Below are 22,810 nucleotides of genomic sequence, written 5' to 3'. Positions count from 1 at the left end.
GGGAGTAAGGCTAAACAAATGGGACCTGCTCCAACAATGAATCAAATGGCAACCAATAGTCCGCAACATCAAATTAAACTTACAAGTAAGTAAATTATAAAATATACGAAATGTAGTTTTAATGTATTTATCTGAAGTATAGAGTATATTGGAACTGGTTTTTTAAAAAGAAAATTTGTATTCTATTAAACATTTTTCAGTTAAATAGTAGCAACGTAAAATTACTACTACATTAAAGTGAGAAACAAATAGATATTTTTATTTTCATAGAAAAGAAAATTTTAAGTTTCTAATTTATAATTTTTAATCTAGAAGAATATATTCTAACTGTAGAAAAGAATAAATTATACAATTTTGTGAGCTTGAATTAATTGGATTTTGTAGCATATATTTTACAATGTGTTGTAACTGAATTGTTCAGAAGCAGATATTATATGACAAAAAAATATAATTATTTTAGCAACATCAACAATGGGATATACATCATCTATAATTCAACCTCAGCAGCAAAACCAACAAGTAAATCCTGCATTTTTTCCTGCATTTCAATGAAAATTTTTAAACGAGTGAATGCTAACATGAAGGCATAAGTGGAGTTTAAATAAATTTTCTATTTTCTGGGTGGAGTAGTTTGATTATACACAGGGTGCAACTGCGTATTGTAAATGTCAGAGTAAAATGATCAGTGAAACATGCATTGCATAATCATGTGTTCATAAAAAGTTGAAAAGTATTTTCAATTTCTGAATTTTGTACATTGTATTTTGAGTTGAACTATATGTTAATATTCTGCTGTATGAACTTTGTTGCTATCATTTTATCATCATCCAATGATTTCAAAGAAAAACAATTTTTGAAAAAATATAATGCATATAACCGTGATGAGTGCTACGTAAAATACGTGGTTAGTTTAACGTTTTAGAGCAGCTCTATAGATTAAGTTTCAATACGTCTGTGAGTATGTGTTTGTCAAAGTGATAATTCTAGATAGTATGTGTTCCCAGTAACATTCCGCAATACAAATATTGCACTTTTGTAATCAATATTTATGTTATTTGCAAATTACGCGGGAACAAATCAGGCAGACTTGTCCTAAAAGTTTTATACATAATGTAAATTTTAACTCTACGACGAATCAGAATTATGCCTTAAGTGTATAATGTATCATAAGAATGTATGCATGAAAGTGAGTTACAAATACTTGTGGAAATGTAGTATACTACTTTTATTTACTATTGGATATAAGATGTTCTGTTGTCTGTTATTTAAAGTTTCAACAAAATCGAAAAAATGCTTTTACAGCGGTTTATAGAAAGTAGAGTTATTGCAGCATTCAGAAAGCTGCATTTACATTGGGTATGTAAGGATGTAAAAACCATTTCACTTTTCTATCATAGATATTTGATGTCGATGATATTCGTCTACGAAGAAAAAAATAAAAAGACGCAATAACATTAGTAACGATAAGTGCTTCCCTATTATAGTTAGTTTTGCACGAAAGAAAATTATACAAAATTAATAGTATCTAAGAAGATATAGGTGACTATGAAGACATAATGCAGGATACAAGACCTTATTAACTTAAAGAAGAAGCACAAAAATCAGCGCGACGAATATTTCCGCGCTTTGAAAGCGCTCCACTCAGCATGGTGATTTAATAATATTATGTGTTTATGGTCCATTGTAAATTATTTAAGAACTTTGTAGTTGCGTAATTACATGATTATGAGAAATTTAATCATCTTTGCAATTGAATGATATTCTAGGTTTTTTGTAAAGTAGACAAGGAATGTAAACATTAAATAGCACTTCCTTAGTTACTTGTTACTAACAATGAAAAAGATGCATATCTTTCCGCATAATTGTTTATTCGATTATTAAGAGAAAAATTATAGCTACAGATAATTAAGTATTAACTATTACATTGTTAAGTCATATTTCCTTTATGTGTGCTGTTTGTTAGCAATGATTTTAATAATCTTTGCTGCATGATACTGAAATATATCATACAATAATATGTTATTTTGTTAATAATTCTTAGACATTGGAATGTTTGTTAATGAAAAAATTGACTGCATGCTATATTCGTTATTTTTATTTGACAGTTATATTTTAATACGATAAATGTTATAATGTTTTGTTATTTATAAAGTAGAAGTAAAATTTAAAAGTTATTTCAGAATTTGCAGCAAAGTTCAGATTTATAAAACGTATACTATACCATTAGTATGTATAGAACATCCTAAAATTATATTTTATCTGGTTAAAATTACTTTACATTTATCAAACAGTTCTATGATTAGGTTGTTATCAAATTCTCACTTTCAATTCTCGTAAAGTTGATGTGGAATTAACTTACAGGCTTCTATGCAAGTATCAGAGACTGAATTTTGTAAGGGAAAAAATGGATCCTTTACATTTTCCATTATTTGAGCATTTTATATGAAGCAAAAAAGTTGACGTAGATGGGGAATATATTTTTAAAGTGTTAAAGTATACATACATATGTATGTATTAATATACATACATATGTATATATTATTGTACAAATATAAACAAATATAGTCAATATGAATAAGTGCGGTATTACCATCATTCGAACCGTTTAAATATTAATATATAGAGGCACGATTACAGTCTAGAATTACGGAGGCCTTTATAGTGTCAAACTGGATGAAAATTAAACGAACCTTTTTTTTTTTTGTTAGCAAATAAGTTTTATAAATTTGTACACAGAATATTGGTAAAGAATGATGTATTCGACCCTTTTTATTAATTCCACATTTGAGAAATAGGAAACAATGTGTATTGTCTTATTGAAATACACATCCTTAATTCATGTGTAAGCGTAAACTGTATTTTTATGCTATTTCCGCGCGATGATATTGTTCATTATACGTTTTACAAATAGGACTCATTCGTTTGATTTAATTACACTTTGTTAATGACTTGTATCATTTGTTTCATTGTTATGAGTATATTTCTAAAGGTTATTGTGGCTATTGTATATGTGTGGAACGAGTTATGATTACTTACTAGTGTTTAAAAATTTCAAAAACACTTTTTACTATTAGATCTATATATATGTATAGTTGCATTTATTATCAAAGTATTTTTAAAATAATAAGTATTAAATTGAAACCTTTAAGCAATATTAATCAATATGTATCGGTACATATCAATATTAATCGCGCGTTTAGAGTTCATGGTTAAAAGTTACGTATACTTTACGATTTTATGTATAAAAAGAAATACAACAGAGTTGAAAGTTACTGTTCCTCCGCAAAAATTTAGGACAGTTATTACGTTGCTTATGATATATACGTGCGAATGATAATTAATAGTTCACCCGTCGATTTTTGACTGAATATTGTTTACAGTAGCCGCGATAATTGTAATTATTAATTCTTCAAGTATTTATACTTACATCACAGTTTTATCGTTATTAAATGCTCATTGGTGCTGGTGTTAATACGAATTTTGAACTATTATAATTTATTCACTTTTAACATCATTTTCCCTTGCATTAACTATATCCAATTGATTATCCTCTTGTATACTATTTCCCTTCAACATTGAAGTTCTATCTTATTTTCCTGTAATACAAAATGGTTTACTACATAAAATTCAAGTTAAATGTGCACATACGATCATATACGAAATTTTTAAAAGCACAATGAAATATTTTATCTTTCTTTAATTATTGTATTATCGATTCTTTATTTACTTGCATTTTTAAATTTCTGATTTAATTCAAAGATCACATTAATTGCAATTAAAGTAGATAAAAAGTCGAGAATAATCCTCACTTTTAGTAGTTTTTTAGGGAGGTATTAATTTTAAAATATTCGGAAGATGCGCTTAATCCGTACAGTATTTGGAAGAACAAGTTTTGTTTTATGTTAATAATACATTTAGGAAACAAGAAAGAAAATGTAATTATTATCATTTAATAAACTCGATCAGATTCCACTGTACAAGTGATATAAGTAAAAAAATTAATACTTTGTAAAAGGAAATGATTTCGAATTATGAATAAAATAACAAATCTAAATACAAATACATATACATTTATTTTTAATGCTGTACATATTGAATAAGGAAGTGAAAAATAATACAAAAATGGAGTAATGCACAGTACACATGTATACAATTATTTAAGTTACAAATGATTATATTTTACAGTTATTTTCTTCATAAAATTATGTATATTTTGAAACAAAATTCAAGTCAAACAGTATACTACTAGGTATATGAAAAATATGTCTAACGTATAATCGGATATAATTGTCACGTTTTTAAATTTTACAATTAAAATATTTAATTATTAATGAGCCAAATAATAATTTTATAAAGATTATAATTATAAGTGAAATTGTGTAGAAAACAATGTATTTCAAGTTCCGCTTAATATGTAACTTAAACTATTCACTAAGTAACGTGATTTATTACAATCAACATACCATTACAGTTACATAGACTCAAAATATTGTTTTTCATTCGTCTTCGGCTAGACTTTTTGACTTTTTCTTTTTTTTCTTTTTCTTCACTGGTTCCTCAGATTCATCTTGTACACCGTTCTCAGTAAATCCATTTTCCGTTCCATTTTCTACAGTTTCGCTTCTTTTCCTTTTCAATTTTTTCTTTTTCTTTTTAGGCGATTCTTCTTCGATGTTCGCTATTATCTGTGAAGCCTCCAGTAATGCTTCCTTCATAACATCTATGTTTTTCTTAGGTATTTCACCAGTTTCGTAAAATTTCAACCTATCCTCTACTTGTTGTCGCAACTTTTCGCCAAATACATTGGTCGGTATTTCGGTGAAACAATCGATTCTTGACGCTATGGAACATTTATTCGCAAGATATCTTGAAATTCTACCCTTATTTTTAGTACCAGCACGGCCAATGAAAGTCGAATGAAACAGTAACCCATATTTTGGAGTGTTGCCCCTTGTTTTTAATGCTCTGAATAAAGCCTTTTCTGCCCCTAATATTTGTACAGTAGAAGCCGGATATTTGGCTAAATTTGTAAGAGATCCAGCATGCGCTATTAATCTGGCTCCTACTTGGTCACCTATTAATGTAGCTAAGTTGGGAGCTACTCCAGCCATTTTAGATCTTAAATATTCTGCCAATTGCTTTCTGTAATCAGCTAAAGCAATAACACGCGCCGCGAACATTTCGATATTAAGGAGATCAACAGGACTAATATCCATTCCCATAGATGATTTTGATGCATCAATAATTGCTTGAGCTTTAACACTGTCCATGACAACTTCTTCCAAAGCTTCCAATTTTTCTTCTGTAAGCTCTTTCCTATTCTTGATTAATTGTGCAACTTTGGCATACATATAATTCTCAGGAACTATTTTTACAAGTTCTGGAAAATGATAACTGTACCATTCCCTGCAAGCATAAGTTACAATGTACATGTAAATATAAATTATACTCAATATATGTTATTGTCTAAATTCAAAAAAATTAATTAAATCATGTATTATAAATACATACCTTATACGCATACTGAATGTGTTTACATCTTTATCCAATTGATCTAACAAAGCTATGCTTTGTATGATCATGTTATCCACGCGATTGACATTAAATTTTACTTTGGCTCTAGAATAACTATGTCCCAGTCCAAGTTGTGCAACACCAGAACTTTTAACAGTGAAACCTTTTACCAAATTATGGAAATGAAATCTGATTCCTCTGATGATTTCTGGAATGGCACCTGTATGATCGCATTTTATATTTAATGCTTCTGTAATACTGGCTCCAAGTTTTGGGTCTGCCACGCCAAGAACCACTTTTTCCTTTTTTCCTGCTTTTGGTATACAGGAATCCAGAAATAATTGCAAATCTTCAGGAACAACTCCTTCGGATACATTGTTTATATTTTCTAGAGCTGCCAAGGCAGTTTTAAAAGGCGAGAATCCAATGAGTTTCACAACTGTATTGAAGCGTGATATATCTGTAACGGATGCTTCAACTTGAGGCAGTAGCATTCCTACCTCTTCAAATTCTTTAACTGCAAAGACTGCGTACCCAGCAGCATGCTCAAACAAAACAAACAGCTTTGACTGAAACATTTAAATAAAAAACATTTATTTAATCGAATACTATCAATATAAAACATATTTCATAAATATTATAACGAATATCATGATGTAAATCGAAATATAAAAACGTATTTGACAGATATTATGCTCAATGAATCATGATATAAAAACAGGACTCATTGAAAGTACTCGAAGCGTTTTTACACATGTTTTCATAGACGCTTAAGCGAAATTTTTTGATGTTCAACTCGTACCAAACATTCGTATCCAGTAATTAAGTGTGTAAAAATCTAAACTTTCGAATATGAATATATAAACACAGTATTTTAAGTTTATTCGTAATGAAATACTTGTACAAAATAAAAGAAATTGCCACGTTGTCCAAATTCAAGCCAAAATAGTGTTTTGTAGAAAACTTTGTATGTAAATGATCTTGAAAACCGGTTATATGAACAATAGACGGTGTAGGTATCAAGTAATTGTTGGGTTTATTTACCATATTTTGTTTATTCTGTATTCCATTCAATAATTCAAACAATCACTACACGAATCCAAAAACGTAGTACTATGGTTAGGAAGAAACATGTGTTCCGGATATCGCCGGGTGTATAGCCAGTATAGTAGGTATAGCATATACAAAAAGAAAGATGGAGATCGTGATATTTCCTGAGATTTGAATTTATACAAAATGTCGATATTTCTTTGCACAATTTCTGTAATGTGAAAATCGTTAATCTAAATTTCAACATACAGTGATTTAGAAGTAACACGCTCTGGGGAGTTACACCAATTCTTTGAAATTGTATTTATTTGTAATTTTCAAATTAAAGTATCAGTGTTCATGTTTAAGTTTGGTGGCTCGTTTACGTTATGTATTCGAGTGGGTGTCCATATCTTCTAGAATATTTAAGTTTAATCACAATCGAATAATATTTAGCATATCATTAGTTAAACAGTATATAAATCGCTACTCCGAATAAATATATTGTGGCTTTATCGTTGAGAGAAACGACGTTTTACTTAGAACGTAAGTGATGCTTTAGTGTTTGCAGGTTATGTTTATTTATATTGGTCTAGTCAATAGCTGTAGTCGATGACTACAAATCGAGTCGTTTTTTTTATACCATAGATACTTATCTTTTCTTTTGTGTTTAAGCATGGAGTCTCGGACGGAATTTAAAATAAAATCTCCTCCGACCGATGCCATTTCGGCGGTGGAGTTCGGACCGAATTCAACACAGTTCCTTCTTGTCTCTTCATGGGACAGCACAGTTCGGTTGTATGATATTCATGCCAATACTATGAGATTAAAATATAATCATGATTTGCCAGTTCTAGACGTTGCATTTCAGGTAATCATAAATTCAACAAATCTTTCTTTCATTAGTTTACCATGTAACGATACATTTATTGTAAAAATAAATGAGTTATTCTACTTGTGTTTATTTGAAACAGAAAAAGAGCGAAAGAAAAAAAAAGTATAGCACTGACAATATAATGTAAGTTAAGACTTTGTGTGGTAAGGAAGAGTAAAGTATAAGTAATCAAGAAAACTTATACGTACTTTTTAGATATCCATAAGTAATGCTATACATATGCATAATATAATTTAAATATATTTAATATAACATAATCTACCAATATTATACTTGATTTTATTGTCGAGTTGTATGATTGTATTTATATTCACTGTTTTTTATTTGCTTGAAATACTATAATAAAAATTTCTTTTTATATAGGATGCTGTTCATGCTTATAGTGGAGGTTTGGGAAACACTTTGAAGATGTACGATATCAATAGCAATTCTGGTATGAATAATTTTTAAACTTTGATTTCCACCTACCCACCTTAGAGTGTAAGCACTACTAAAATAAACTGTCTTATAGAATCAATAATGGGAACACATGATAAACCAATTAGAAAAATTGAATATTGTGCCGCGGTAAATGCAATATTAACTGGTGGATGGGATGCTGCAGTAAAACTTTGGGATCCTAGAACACCCACATGCGTAGGTAGTTATTTACAACCAGATGTTGTCCTCGCTTTGTCCGTGTGTGGAGATAAATTTGTAGTTGGCACAGCCAAACGAAAAGTTTGTATTTGGGATCTGAGGAACATGGCTGGCATGTTTCAAAGACGTGAAAGTAGTTTGAAGTATCAAACACGTTGCATTAAAGGCTTTCCTAACGAGCAAGTACGTTTAACTTTCCACAAATTATGAAAACAACATCTCGATGCTATCGCTGTAATTTTTTAATAATTTTCAGGGATATGTTCTTAGCAGTATAGAGGGTCGCGTTGCTGTTGAATATCTTGATACTACACCAGAGGCACAAAAAAAGAAATATGCTTTTAAGTGTCATAGGATTAAAGAAAATAACGTAGAACATATATATCCAGTGAATGCTATTAGTTTTCATTCGACATATAATACATTTGCAACTGGTGGTTCGGATGGTTATGTAAACATTTGGGATGGTTTTAACAAAAAGCGCTTGTGTCAATTTCATAGATATAATGCTGGCGTTGCTGCCCTTAGTTTTAGCCACGACGGTTCTGTACTTGCTATAGGAGTATCGTATTTGAATGAAGCTGAAATTCCACCAGGAGGAAAAGATGAAATCGAAATTTATATAAGATATGTAAACGACCAAGAAACCAAACCAAAATAATATCATATTTATGTAAAATAATTTTATATAAAATAGTTGACAACATTTCAATTGTATTCTGCTTTATTAAAGCAGTAAAAATTGGATGCTGATGACTTTCCATAGAATCTGATCCTTTTATAATGTATATATTTACAGTTGTGTATTTTACACTTTTATAAATCAATTGTAAACTATTCAGAATAAATAACCTGTTCAGAATTATTAGGCTAGTCAAATTATAATAAAATATTTTTGTTTGTACAAAATATTATTTATTCAATACAATGAACCAATTCAACGGTATTTTACAAACAAAATGTTAGCATGTCTTATTTTCAAATAGTACGGTCGGCTCAATTTCCAAACGGATTTGACCGACCCCCATAATTTACTCTTCTTGTGTAACGTTATGTAAGTTTCATAATTTTAATTATAATAAACAGGCAAGACGATGAGAAGCGTTCATCCTACGGCATCGATTCAGCGGTTCCTCCTTGTCCCTGGAACCCTGCGGAGTCCACGCGTGGAGCGAGCGTAATCCTCTGTCTTTTCAGTCCCCTCTAATTTGCTGAATCTTCACCAACCATCCAGCAAAGCACAGTAAATAAGTACTTAAATAGCATGACCCGCTCCACAGGGGGAGAGGGAAAGGGGAAGCCGTGATCGGTGCTGTCAGCCGTCGTCGAACGTACCACGTGCTACTCAGTTTGTCTTACACAGTAGCAAGGTTAACCAGAGCAAACAAGTCAGAACCGCGCTCTGAAATTTATCATCGCTCGATTAAGAGATTGTCGGGAGATTTATGATCATTCGATAGCTCGAGTTTTCTTTCGATAAATATCAATTGAACCACGAGAAACGAGATTTCTGAATCTATCATTCTTTTATTTGAAAAATCGCGAGATAATTAAACCTTCGACGGCGGAGGAGATTACATCCGATACAATATTAAATGATTAAGTACATTTATTTAGAAACGATACAAATAAGAAAATTTAATAAAAAATGTACTTTGAAGAAAAATATTTTTATACCGACGTCTTTATTAAGTGGCTAATTACAATTTATTAAAAATTAAACATGATATATATCTTGCAACATTTTCATATATTCGTTATAAACATGTTATGTAATTAAGTACATTTACTAAGAAATGATACAAATAAGAAAATTTTAATAAATAAAATGTACTTAAAAGAAATTGCTAAAATTGACGTCTTTATTACATGACCAATTGAGATTGATTAAACAGCAGTGCGTTTTTCAATACATATTGAAGTTTAAAATTAATATTTAAGTATTTACAAGATAAAAATAACTTAGAGCAACATGAAAATATAAAATTACTACAATTCTTGATATAAAAAATAGATATTGTGAAAAATATTGGTTACAATTAGTTTGCTCTTTTATAAATAACTGTGCTAATTCTTAATTACGCACATTACATTTACAAGAATACTGTTATAAGTGTTCGTTTGTTTTTTTTTTTAAAAGAATGCTGTTACATCATAGAATTGAATATAGCTATTTAATCAATGATATACACCAAAGTGTGTACCATTACATAAAAAAGGAGAATCTAATGTTTATTATTTTTTCTGAAAATATTTTTCGAACTATTTAATTTAAAAACTATGTTTACTAGTTTGGCACACGTAACGGCGATTGCATTAACACAATTCATGCCATATTTCAAACATACAGTTCAAAACAAATATTTGCGCAAAGTCATTGTTGACTTAAACATAGCTATACGACGTGCATCTTTAGCCATTCAACAGTATTTATAACATTTCAGATAACAATATGTACAGTAACAATTTGTACTAATGCCTCCCTCTCTTTTCAGATCCTCTGAAAACAGTATAATTTTATTGAATTATTATTGTGTTACTTTATGCATTATACTCTTCTTGGATACTCGATTTTAGGTATACTTATATTTCAAAGGACTCTTCATCAGATAAAAGTAAATATTTTTTTTTATCTATAGTTAGAAGCCTTACGTTAATAGGTAATTAGTAATTTTTCATAAGTTTTATAATTCTATACTGTATTCTATATTATTTATAATATTAATTTAAGGATCCATTTCTGCGGGCGATAAGTTTTCTTAACGTATCGCGAACCGTGTCGTGTGTCGCAAAACTAATTCCTACTGCAATCGGACCTTTCACCCAATTCATGCTTAATCCTTTATAGAAAGCCATCAGACCTTCTTCTCTAAAAATATATAAAAAAAAATGCATAATTGTGACATTTTATAGCAAAATCAATTTTGTTAAACAGTGAATTTAGTACGAAATTATATTTGTATAAATATCGCATGTATCGTGATCATGATTCTTTTATTGCAATATCAAAATTAATTTGATCTATCGATTATATGCAATATGTATATATCTTAAACTTACTTGTAAACTTTCATTATGGTCGATCCAATTGTGTGGTAATGCTGGCCCTTGACTGCCGAGGTCTGCATTCTCCTCCGTACGATGTCCAAAGGATAGCTGCTAGTCTGTGCAACCATTCCGGCAATGCCACCGCAAATCAGCGATGCCGGGAACCCAGGAATAGCCACCGTGTACACTGTTCATTGACACGTAGCCATCATCGAACATGAAGCACGCACTTGAAAAACGCCGCCATCGAACTTGTCTCGACAAGCGTCGCTATTAAAATAAGTACTGCCCCAATATCGGGAAACAGTCCCGATGTGCCCCACGGGTACCCTGCTTTACGATCATACACGAGCCATTCTCGTTCGTATAAATCACGATTTTATTTTTGCGTGCAAGCACCGTCACGGCAACAAACAAGTTTGTGAAGTAACCGACTCACCAGTGAGCATATTCCTGAGTAGGTCATAAGTGAAGAAGCTGCAGCCAGCATAAGGAATAACACCGAGCAGGGTAGCAGTGAATCCACGGTAATATGCCATTACTCCTTCCTCCATGTAAATGCGTACAAATATCTGTCGTAAGGTTCTGTATTCATCTTTATGAGTCACAGCCATTCGTGCTCTCATCAAATCTAGAGGATAAGTTGAACCTTGAGATGTTACACCAGCCAATGCACCAGCAAGGAAATTCAATCCAGGTTTATCTCTATAAACACCCAACATTTCTCTTAAATTATAAAATCAATTGTGTATTTTTATCTACTATTACTATCGTGTATCTTACCTTTCCGATCCATTTACTCCCAGAACTCTTTTCCATTGTTCGTGTGCTGTGAACTGAACTGCAGAATAAGGAATAATTCTGACCATAGTTGCGCTATTTCCACGCCATAAACTAAGTAAGCCTTCTGTCCTAAGTGTTCTTATTAAGAATTCAACTGCTGCTCTTCCTGTGTATGGCTGTTTTGATATCTGGAAGTTTATTTTTGTGCGATCCAATGGTGCTATGGTTGTTTTTGCCAATGCTCCTGCAATAGCACCTGACACCAAACTTGTCCATACTCTTTGAGTATTTGTAATACCATCTTTCCCTATATGTTTCTTCTGAAATACACAATTTAATGTTGTGTATGATATGGCTGAATATCAGATTTTCCATTAACTGAAATCAGATATATGACGGAATTCGAATTTGTAAAGTGTTTGTCAAGCAATTACTTTTATTTAAAGAAAAAAACCAGTAAATGTGTTTTCTTTTGAACTTTTGTTTTAATTCAATACAAAACAAAAAGGATAATGTGCAGTTACTAGTTGGTTGGGTGCTTTACAGTGAGTATAACAAAAAATATTATTATATTGTATGAAAATTTATATATACTATAAATATTCAATGAATTGCTTTGCAACTTACTGTGACATGTGTATCCATTTCCATTGAATGCTGGGATATAGGTTGTAATGTAGATATTGGTTTTGTATTTGATAATACAGACATTTGGACTTATTCAATAGCTATCTTCTATAAGCGACTTTGAACAAGTATTGTATGTTTATTCATTTTATTAATACATTTTTCTGTAACTGTAGTATTTCCACTTAATCTCTTTTATTATCTTTCTGCAATCTCTCCTGTAAACAAACAAATTACAGATAGTTATTTTACATATTTTCAAGTTAAAGTCTGCTTGCAATATTGATCATACTTTTTTGTTACATTGCTATGCAAAGACAAAATAAGGAAGTGAAATGGATAAAAATGGAAGACCTTGAATAGATATCTTAATCTCATATGGAATGATTAAAACTTGTACATATACATAATCTTCAATTACAGATGTTTATACAAAATGAGAAGTAGGAGATAAATGGTATGTTTACTTTTTAAACATAGTTTTAGATAAGTTTATCTGTTACATTGAGAAACTTTGTTGATTATAAGTATATCTCCTGAAGTGCATATGCAGATGATTATTTATATAATAATAAGCACAAGTATCGTAATTTAATAATTTCCAATATGTTTTACTAAAAATTATAATATGTTACTACAAAAGTTTGACACAATATAAATCAAAGTTTATACTTCTGTCCTATGATACGATCGTTAATTTAAACTTCTCGAAAATAAAATCTGATTAAAATAAATACTTCCTATAATGTTCCCTTCGATTAATAAAAATTTGGATAGATAGTTATGTATATACTAAACAATTCGTTAACTTACGTAATGTCGTGCCTTACGTAGCACATACATAATAAACTAATTAATATCGTATTAATTTCAACACGTTCATTTTGCAATTATGTTAATGTAACGCAACACGGATACGCACAGTTTACATACGTGTAGCAATATCAAGGCCTTATGTACATACACGTACATATCTACTTTTATCTGCTTTGATCGTGTACACGAATTAATATAATTGAATCCGCACTTAATATCAATTTAATACGTACGATCTTATCTTTAGTTGATAGCTCTTAAACTGGGCGTAGCGCGTTATTTTAAATTCTTTGTCTGTATTTTCATAAGAAATCGTATCCCATTTAAAACCGTGTAGAATCGTATTCCGTGTTATGTCGTTTTCAGAAAACGTAGAATACTGATTGAATAATGCTCGAGTAATTTTTGATAAAGAAAAGGGGGTAAAGAAAAAGAAAACATCACTTACCTTTATCAATCTTGTGCAAAAATAGACGTCACGATGAACATTCCTCTTTGCGAACAAACAATGCACATGCATAGGACCATTTGTGACTGGTTAAAATATTTTACATTACTTAGGCCCCACGGAGGTTGAGAAATTACGTTAAACCTGTTCCCAATGCCTCCTTTCGCGCAACTACTGCAACCAACTGCAACCAACTGCAACCAACTGACTGCAACCTTTGAGCACCTTTGAGTCAAACGCTTTGACTATACTTCTTACTCGTAACCTTCGCTTGCATTTGGTTATGCTTTTCAGATAGCTATTGGCGCGCATGAACACATTCGATCAGCGCCATCGGTGGTAAAACGCCCAAGCTTGTAGTGACAATAGTTCCTATTATTGACACTAGATGGCGCATTGTGTATTTTAAGTGGCGCCATCGGTGGTAAACCGCCCAAGTTTATAGTGAAAATAATACCCACTGTTGTTACTAGATGGCACCACTAAATAAAAGAAGGTTAATTGTTGCGAAATTAAGTACAACTATGCATAACAATTATAAATGCTGTTATAAAGCAAGGAACCGCATTAATTATGCACTTATGAAAAATCTAGTAACCATCTAGTAACAACAGTGGGAACTATTTTCACTACAAGCTTGGGCATTTCGCCACCAATGGCGCTACCGATACCTTTTGATCAATCATTCTTTATTTTTCATAAGTACATAATTAATACGATTCTCTGCTTTATAACATTACAGTATATTATTTTAATATATTGTATATATCTTGTCGGCGATGATCAAAGTACCACTGGAGCGCCACATAACACGAATGGTATAAAATATCGTCAATGATACTTCCGGTTCGTTTTCTGACAAGTGGGTGATGGCTGCCTGACATTTCGCATTTGTTAATTTCATTGAGTTATGGTTCACGAGGTACGTTGTTCGTCCTCATAAATGAAAGGATAATAATTGCATTGTTCATTCGAGCAAGCGACGGAACGTAAGAAAAACGCTTTCGCATTCCGGCAGATATATGCACGAAAGGTGAGACCATCGATGTGTAATTATCAGGCGTGCCACCGGCTGGGGGGTTAGAATCGTCCAAATTCCGGCATGCTTATCGCTGGAATTTCGTTAATACTACTACTTTTTAGGACACGTAGTAACTTTCGGCAAAATGATCAAAACAGGAGAGGATAACCTAAAACATTTGCACTACCCGCAAACAGTGTAAGCTATTAATACAATTTTTTCTATTAGTAACTACATTTCATTGATCATTTAGGTATATTTTGATGTATTTTATTTTGAACATTCACCATCTCAAAACATTTTTCTGTTTGTATATTCCACAATGTATTTGTTACAAGCATTGGTGAACTTTTTGTTTATTAAAGTCTGAATATTAGTTTTAATAGATCGAGTACTAAGCCCATTTTTCATGCCTTTATGTTTATGCTGAACATCATTCAGACATTTTGGGCTATCACCATTTAATCCAATTATTCTATGAATACAATTATTTTATAGTACTCTGAATAACATTAATGTTATTTAGAAGCTTCCAAGAAACTTTTTGTAGATATCTTTGTAACAATGTATAGATATTAAGATATTAAGATGGACATTTTATTTTTAGAGAATTCAATGGACAAGAAGATCAACACTCTGTTGAATTATATAGTACAGAAGTTACTGTTATTCCCTCACCTGGAGGGCACAATCATGGTAGTTCAAAGGTGAAGTTAAAGAATATTGTTGATTTTATGTGGGAACATAATTTTTACCCTGGACAGTTATTGGCTGTTCATATGTCTGGAAAGTATTTAGCTTATGGAATTAAAGGTAACATAGATTTAAATTAAGGCTATAAATATTTCATCATTTACCAAATTTAAAACATTGAAATTATTTAGTTAGTAATGGAGGAAATATGGTGAGAGTGGTATGCCAAGAATACGAACAAAGAGCACTATTAAGGGGAATGCGTGCGGCGATACAAGATCTAGCTTTTGCGCATGTTTCAACTGCAATTTTAGCATGTGTCGACTTGTGTGGAAATCTTTTTATACACACTATTGAATCAACAATATCTGAACTGTCATGTAGTTTATTACTACAAGTAGATGCAGCTGACCCAGTGAACACTGATCACCGTGTAATATGGTGTCCATATATTCCTGAGGATGCACCATCCGATGGAGATGAAGTTTCTAAACTTTTAATTTTAACTCGTGGTTCAAAAGCAGAGTTGTGGTCAGTTAATACTGTTACATCAAGATTCAGATCAATAGAGGTGAATGTGTACCTTACTTACAGATTATAAAATCCATACAAAATGAACAAACTATCCAACTGTTTGACTGAATGATAGGCAACCGATCCAGTCGCTAAGGAAAATGGAGGCATGTTGGAAATTGATCAACATTCCGATACGATCGTCGAAGCGACCTTTAGTCCTGATGGCACAGCTTTGGCTACTGCAAGTTACGACGGAGAAGTAAAATTCTTCCAAGTTTACTTACATGGTAACTCTCATGGTAATCAAGCACAACCGCGCTGTTTACATCAATGGAGACCACACGGTGGTCGACCTATCTCATGTTTATTTTTCTTAGATGATCACAAGACATACCAACCCGAGTAAGCAATGTTAAATAAAATATCAGTAAATAGTGAAATATAATAATCGCTTATAACAATGTTTTATCTTTTAGTGTACAATTTTGGAGGTTTGCCATAACTGGTTGCGACAATAATACAGAATTAAGAGTATGGTCGTGCGAACTATGGACTTGCTTGCAGACTATTAAATTCGCGCCAACACCTTCCACCGGCATACTGCCAATTTTAAAAGCAGGCTTAGATCTTAGCGCTGGATATCTTTTACTATCAGATATATATAATAAAGTTCTGTATATACTAAGTATTACAAAAGATACCGGAAAAATTTTAGCATCTGTAACTACAATATCAGAGTTCCTGCTGCCATATCCAATACTGAGCTTCGGGATCGTCGACGCTGGTATGCGCAAAATACGTCCCACTGGCGAATCATTGGAAGACTTATGTCCAGTTGACGAAGAAGTTGAAGAGCAACTTGTTATTCAGATGTATCTAGTTCAACCAAAGTCTCTACAAGAGTGTCACATCGCTTTTAGACCTGCTTCGCAAGCGAGCGGTCGTAGCCTCATGGATACACTGGCTCAAGATACATTGGACTATTCCGAAGAATTATCAAATATAGGGACTGTTAATCATAATGGAATCTCAGGAGAGAACTGCGAAGAAGATCTTTCGTTATCTACTACAATCGATGCAGCAACGAACCACAATACCGGATTGAATTTAATGACGCCCGACGCGTTCAGTTCACCTGCCAAGAAAGAGAATAATGAACTTGATTCTCGTCCTTGTAGTCCTGAATTGGACAAGGTGTTATCTCCTAGTCCTTCCCTTGCACAAGCTGTGCAAGCTCTAAATGCAACGGATCCTCCACTGGTCAAGAACGAACTAGAAGAACAAGCACCAGCTAGTAGCGGTAGTAGTCCATCTAGAGAAGTCAGAGAAATTCTGTCTCTTACAAAGCCAGATGAAGAACCTGAAGCTGAAAAGGAGCCAGAAAGTACCAACTATGAGGATACCAATTATGACTGGCCTATGCCAATGGAATTATTTCAGTTGCGAGAACCTGAAGGATACACGAGTGAAGATGAGAAAAAGGTAAAAGACGAATCGAAGTCAACGACGCATACCACAGGAGATGCTGAAAGCACTTGGCAAGTGGCAAATGAACTAAATACGCTTGAATTAATAAATAAATTAGAATCTATTTTGGAAATAATTCAAGATCAACGACAAGAAGTTAGAGAACTACGCACAGAAGTAACTAGGTTAGGGCAAGAAACGCCGATATCGACGCGGGTGGAATCTGCTTTAGCAAAAGCGTCTCAACAGCAAAATGCAACGTTAGAGCAAACATTATACGGCCAAATGTCACGCCAACATGAATTTTTCAATACACTTGAAACAACGATCAAAGATAAAATCGAAACTACCCTGCCACGCATCATCGAAGACACGGTAGAACCATTGAAGCATCAACTTAGGCTAGATTCCGCTCGAATGGATGAACTTTTAAAAGAAAACTTAACGGAATTGATTAATAGTTCTCATGTCAAAGACACGCTCGCGTTAGCAGCAGCAAACGCGGCAAAACCAGCATTAGATATGGCATTTAAAGAAACCTTCACGAATATTATTTTGCCAGGAATGGAGAAAGCATGTCAAACTATGTTTAGACAAGTACAAGATGCCTTCGATAGAGGTACTCGCGAATGTAAGGATTCATTCATTACATTCATAAATTACATTTTTCTCAACATTGAAGTGAAATAAAATAACTTACCTTTTTTTTTCAGATCTTGAAAATGTGGATGTTATCGCAGACAAGCAGTACCAACAACGAAATGAACAACAAAGTGAAACGTTGTCTGCGTTAATCCGCGAAGAACTACAAACCGAGTTAAACAGGTGTTTAAATGCTCTACAAGAAGAAACAACACGTACAATTCGTGATTGTATCAGAGATAATTTAAATCAACAGCTTACCGAGCTTACGAATGCACGGTAAGTGAATATAATTTTTTTTTTTTCGCGGTTACAATAGAATGTTTGATTGGGCTGGAGAAAATAATAATATAAATAATTAATATAACTTTTAGTTCACGAGCAACTACTCCTGCTATAACAGTACCTGCAGTAGCCGATGCTCAGGCACGAGTAATATCCCTTCTTCAAAGAGGACAATTGAATGCTGCTTTTCAACAAGCTCTAAGTGCAAGTGATTTGGGTTTGGTAGTATTAGTTTGCGAAAAGACAGAACCCGCCAGAGTATTTTCTTGTTCTGTTGGACCACAGGGCCAAAGTTCAAGATGTATTTTACCACAGCCTGTAATACTTTCGCTAGTACAACAATTATCTGCAGACTTAGGACACCGTACAGAACTGAAGCACAGGTAATAGAAATTTTTTTAATAATTGTATAATTTTATCCCTTCAGTAGTTCTGATAGTTTACAATTTCTCGTCAGGTGGCTCGAAGAAGCAATATTAAACTTGGATCCCAATGATCCAGTGACGCGAGAACATATGGGCACAGTGTTAATTACCTTACAAAATCAATTAAGTGCATTCGTTACAGCTAATCCAAATCACAGTTCTACTCGACGTATGAAAATGTTAGCTATGGCTGCACGTGCACTATTAAACCAACATCCTTGATGTTAGATACCATCTGGAGTAGAAAGAACCCGTTAATAATATGACATCAGGTTTTATACGTTTCGTTAAAAAAATACCTTTAATCTGAAATCAATATCCACAATTGTCGTATTTAAGACTGGCAGATATTAACATAGATTGTGAACAAAATATTATATAAATTTATTATCAGTAGTTTTATCTAGTTTATCGAAACCTACTCCTGTAATTTGATTGTTTACAAAGTACATACGTTTATGGGATATTGAAGGGTTTATCAGAAAATTATTTTCTTAACGTCAAAGGAATATTACATAAATGTATTAAGCAGTATAATTAAATAAGGTGATATAAATGGAATTAAGTCGTTAAAATGTGAGCAACTTAATTAATATAAATTATTAATTACTTACATTAGTTATTGGCATTGTACTGATTATTAGTATTGACGAGTTTATTAATAATAATAATTTATAAGGTACGTAAGAAACTTCTTTCTTTTTTTTTAATTATTACTTTCATAATTTGATATTATTTTTCTATGAGGTTAAATCTAATTAACGCTTCTTACATGTAAAAGAATTTTTAAAATAGTATTTTCGTAAGTAAATTGACGTTCAATGATATAATACGCTCTTTAATTCTCTTAAACGTTAACTTTATATTTAATCATCTATTTGTAATACATTTCATGACACATTGTATAATACATATTAAACTTATCATGTCCACGAGGATGGAGTAATTCTAATTTTTTAATTAAACTTGTAAGTTGTAAGCTTTAACGACTTTCTAAAAAGAAATTTCTTACATCAATTTTATGTTTCATTGCTATGTTTTCAAGTATTTCTGTCCGACATTATTTTTTATTTTATCCCTATTTCAGTCATATTTTCTCTTTCTCAATATGCTGCTAATTACATTGTAACAAAACATGATATTCTATATTTCTTACTATGAAAGAATAAAAACTTTAAAATTGATAAGTTTGATATCACATTTCATATCTGTGTTAGAAATGATTTTTTATATACTTTCATTATTATGTAATTTGGCACATAAATGAAACTTGTTCTTTCTTTAGGTATCGTCTTGTGCCATATGACACATACATTTACAGTACTTCCATTGTATGTAATAACCCCTAAAAAGGGCTGTAAATAGTGTGCAATTTACGTGTAATTGTAGATCCCTTCAAATTTTTGTATATCTGCACATGAAAGTTCCTAATTAAAGATTTTCATCGTGATCGTTGTAGCATTAGGTACTGCGGTAGAAATATAATATATTTAAGAAATGTACATCTTTCTTAAAACTGATGATTCTGGCTACTTACTTTTTTCATTCTAATTAGATTTAATTCTCAATACTATTTTCATAATACGTACAAGGGAAAGGAATATGACAAATCAAATAATTAAGCTACTCATTACTAAGATCATACTGTTAATGGTATTTTGCAATCTTCTATGAAACTTTTGAAACAATTACATGCATTTCAACTGTACCATCATATAAATACGAACTTTCATTGTGTCGTTTTTTAACAATACAGATAAAATAACTGTTTAATATTCTATGTATTTAAGATTACAATTTTCTCATTAATATTAGGAACTATTTTCTATTCATAAATAGACTCATCATGTATTAGGAATAATATATCACAATATCATTCTATTATTTTAATTTTACAAACTGAAAAGACTATTGTATTATGAATAAAAATGAAATTTATTTACATAAATTTGTCTTGTTTTTAGTTCCCTGTGTTCTTTTGTCTGGAGTTGTTTTTAATTTCAGCAACTAATGCTTCTTTAACGTGAGCTGCTATTTTCATTTTCTTTCTCTTTTTAACTTTTCCAGATTTTTTTCCTGTAGTATTATTTGAGATTTCTGTTTGCGGTTTCTTCTTTTTCTTCAAGCAACTAAGTGGATTTGGACCACTTTTTTTTCGTTTCTTCTTTAATTTGAGTTCTGATTTTTCTGTTAGACCAGCTGCTTCTTTTAGTGTTTTAATATTTTCTGTTTCCCACGAACTCATTCCTAATTCTTTACGGATATTCTCAGCATATTTTCGACTTGCTTGCGAAGGAGCCTCCAAAGTTGGTGCTTTACCATGTAAATATATTATTGGCACACCTGGAATTTTTCTCAAAATATCTTGAAGTTCTCTATCCTGAGTAGCCACAATATACCTATAATACATATTGTCTTCAATGTTTTGTCTTCTACAAATTACTTTATTACTATTTTACCTAGATGAATTATTTTTCCCAACCATCGATTGCAAACATTTTGTACCAGTTATAAAATGTTTTTCGTGCCCACATTTGTGTATAGGATATTGTTTAACTATTTGCATAGCACCGCTGACTGCCTTGGAAAATGAACCAAGTTTCTCAGTCTCCAAAATTATACATGGTGTAGTCAAAAGTTTCACTTCAGCTTGAAAATACTTTGATAACTGGTCTTGTATATTGAATTTGTTCTAAAAAAGAACATAATAAAAAGATATACACTAAAATAATTAATTAAGTATAATAAGCAGTTTCGCGAATGTTAAATAAAACATGTTTATACAAACCTCGAGTGCAGCGAATGCAAATGTACCATCAATAAGAATTTGGAATGGTGCTCTAAATTTATAATTGTTAATGAAAAAACCTAGATTTTTTCTTGCTTTCTTCTGGCGAGCTGTTTTCATATTTTTATTTCTTTTATTATACTTAGGCGAAATCGAAAACTTGTCACTTTTATAGATTGTTATTACGATACATAAATACACTGACTTAGCATAGAAAATATATATAACCTATTACTAATATTGATAATTAGTAAATTGTAAGAGTAACGACAACGTTACTCTTCGTTACATCGTTGGTTAGAAGTGGTTATATAGAAGCCGGTCTGTTGCGTACTTGCGTCTCATTTTCAAACAGTATTCAGTACATGGTGTGCTAATATTATTTCAGATATAAGAATTTTATTGTTGTTTCTATTTATTAAAAAAGAACATCAATATGTGAGTATTAAAAAAACATTTTCTTTCAGTTTAATCCATTCCCGCATTTAAATAAAGAAACATAACCTCAATTGCTTGTTTGTGCTTTGATTTTTCAAATAATTTCTATGACCAGTAAAGTTATTATTATAAATTTTGATGAAAATGTATTTTTTATTGTAGGTCTTCTCTAACTAAACCAAAGTCTGAAATGACTCCTGAGGAGTTAGCAAAACGAGAGGAAGAGGAATTTAACACAGGACCACTTTCTGTGTTAACTCAGTCTGTAAAAAATAATACACAAGTATTAATCAATTGCAGAAACAATAAAAAATTGTTGGGAAGAGTAAAAGCATTCGACAGGCATTGTAATATGGTTTTAGAAAATGTAAAAGAAATGTGGACAGAACTTCCACGTACAGGAAAAGGAAAGAAGAAGGTAAATTTGTTGTAGCTTATAAGTATTTATATGTTGTTTAACTAAGAGTAATTAAGTATGAAAGCTCTAATTTTCTAGGCAAAACCAGTAAATAAAGATAGATTCATCTCAAAAATGTTTTTACGAGGTGATTCTGTTATTCTAGTTCTAAGAAATCCACTAGCAACAGCATCAGGAAAATAATTTTCGGATAAGTTACTACTTTATAATTACAATAAGGATGACACACTGATAATAAACTTTTTGATATAAGCTACGTATGTCTGATCATTTTATTTATATGATAACAATGATATATATCCTGGAAAAATGCATATA

General features: G+C 31.6%; 6 protein-coding genes across 16 annotated transcripts; 3 read left to right on the top strand and 3 right to left on the bottom strand.

The window, feature by feature from the left end:
- Window positions 1-558: 558 nt before the first annotated feature.
- On the bottom strand, window positions 559-6,712 carry LOC128883382 (nucleolar protein 56). Of its 2 annotated transcripts, XM_054135677.1 has the most exons (4): window positions 6,559-6,712; window positions 5,512-6,083; window positions 4,464-5,406; window positions 559-3,596 (listed from the first exon to the last, which is right to left on the bottom strand). In XM_054135677.1, exons 1-3 carry the CDS (start codon window positions 6,559-6,561, stop codon window positions 4,497-4,499), a joined length of 1,485 nt encoding a protein of 494 aa, XP_053991652.1. In that variant the 5' UTR covers window positions 6,562-6,712; the 3' UTR covers window positions 559-3,596; window positions 4,464-4,496. The 2 variants fall into 2 exon arrangements, with proteins under 2 accessions (XP_053991652.1, XP_053991642.1); XM_054135667.1 differs by lacking the exon at window positions 559-3,596 and having other exon boundaries at window positions 4,055-5,406; window positions 6,559-6,711.
- Window positions 6,713-6,735: 23 nt separating this feature from the next.
- Window positions 6,736-8,940, top strand: LOC128883417 (mitotic checkpoint protein BUB3). The gene is made up of 5 exons (XM_054135763.1): window positions 6,736-7,089; window positions 7,219-7,414; window positions 7,802-7,871; window positions 7,950-8,260; window positions 8,334-8,940. Exons 2-5 carry the CDS (start codon window positions 7,220-7,222, stop codon window positions 8,736-8,738), a joined length of 981 nt encoding a protein of 326 aa, XP_053991738.1. The 5' UTR covers window positions 6,736-7,089; window position 7,219; the 3' UTR covers window positions 8,739-8,940.
- On the bottom strand, window positions 7,227-14,072 carry LOC128883389 (mitochondrial coenzyme A transporter SLC25A42). 10 transcript variants are annotated; one of them, XR_008458935.1, is made up of 7 exons: window positions 13,800-14,072; window positions 12,536-12,753; window positions 11,909-12,228; window positions 11,565-11,830; window positions 11,138-11,376; window positions 7,627-7,649; window positions 7,247-7,361 (listed from the first exon to the last, which is right to left on the bottom strand). XR_008458935.1 is itself a non-coding variant. In XM_054135715.1 (7 exons), the coding sequence occupies exons 2-7, from the start codon at window positions 12,617-12,619 to the stop codon at window positions 7,351-7,353; spliced, it is 879 nt and encodes a 292-aa protein (XP_053991690.1). In that variant the 5' UTR covers window positions 12,620-12,753; window positions 13,800-14,070; the 3' UTR covers window positions 7,249-7,350. The 10 variants fall into 10 exon arrangements, 6 of the variants coding, with proteins under 6 accessions (XP_053991682.1, XP_053991690.1, XP_053991700.1 ...); XM_054135715.1 differs by having other exon boundaries at window positions 7,249-7,361; window positions 11,138-11,312; window positions 13,800-14,070; XM_054135700.1 differs by lacking the exons at window positions 7,247-7,361; window positions 7,627-7,649 and adding an exon at window positions 10,170-10,946 and having other exon boundaries at window positions 11,138-11,312; window positions 12,536-12,632; window positions 12,682-12,753; window positions 13,800-14,067.
- Window positions 14,073-14,493: 421 nt separating this feature from the next.
- Window positions 14,494-19,244, top strand: LOC128881508 (enhancer of mRNA-decapping protein 4). Its single transcript, XM_054132624.1, has 9 exons — window positions 14,494-14,832; window positions 14,943-15,018; window positions 15,428-15,633; window positions 15,705-16,084; window positions 16,163-16,431; window positions 16,506-18,127; window positions 18,210-18,417; window positions 18,513-18,806; window positions 18,881-19,244. The coding sequence occupies exons 2-9, from the start codon at window positions 14,966-14,968 to the stop codon at window positions 19,068-19,070; spliced, it is 3,222 nt and encodes a 1,073-aa protein (XP_053988599.1). The 5' UTR covers window positions 14,494-14,832; window positions 14,943-14,965; the 3' UTR covers window positions 19,071-19,244.
- On the bottom strand, window positions 19,102-21,772 carry LOC128881554 (rRNA-processing protein UTP23 homolog). The gene is made up of 3 exons (XM_054132728.1): window positions 21,637-21,772; window positions 21,308-21,540; window positions 19,102-21,247 (listed from the first exon to the last, which is right to left on the bottom strand). Exons 1-3 carry the CDS (start codon window positions 21,754-21,756, stop codon window positions 20,809-20,811), a joined length of 792 nt encoding a protein of 263 aa, XP_053988703.1. The 5' UTR covers window positions 21,757-21,772; the 3' UTR covers window positions 19,102-20,808.
- A 161-nt stretch (window positions 21,773-21,933) lies between these two features.
- On the top strand, window positions 21,934-22,748 carry LOC128881568 (probable small nuclear ribonucleoprotein Sm D2). The gene is made up of 3 exons (XM_054132766.1): window positions 21,934-22,074; window positions 22,237-22,492; window positions 22,571-22,748. Coding segments are annotated over exons 1-3 (363 nt in total). The 5' UTR covers window positions 21,934-22,072; the 3' UTR covers window positions 22,676-22,748.
- Window positions 22,749-22,810: the final 62 nt, after the last annotated feature.

This window comes from Hylaeus volcanicus, chromosome 1 (genome assembly GCF_026283585.1).
Source record: "Hylaeus volcanicus isolate JK05 chromosome 1, UHH_iyHylVolc1.0_haploid, whole genome shotgun sequence".
Classification (NCBI taxonomy): domain Eukaryota; kingdom Metazoa; phylum Arthropoda; class Insecta; order Hymenoptera; family Colletidae; genus Hylaeus; species Hylaeus volcanicus.
This window is presented reverse-complemented; position numbering and strand designations above follow the sequence as displayed.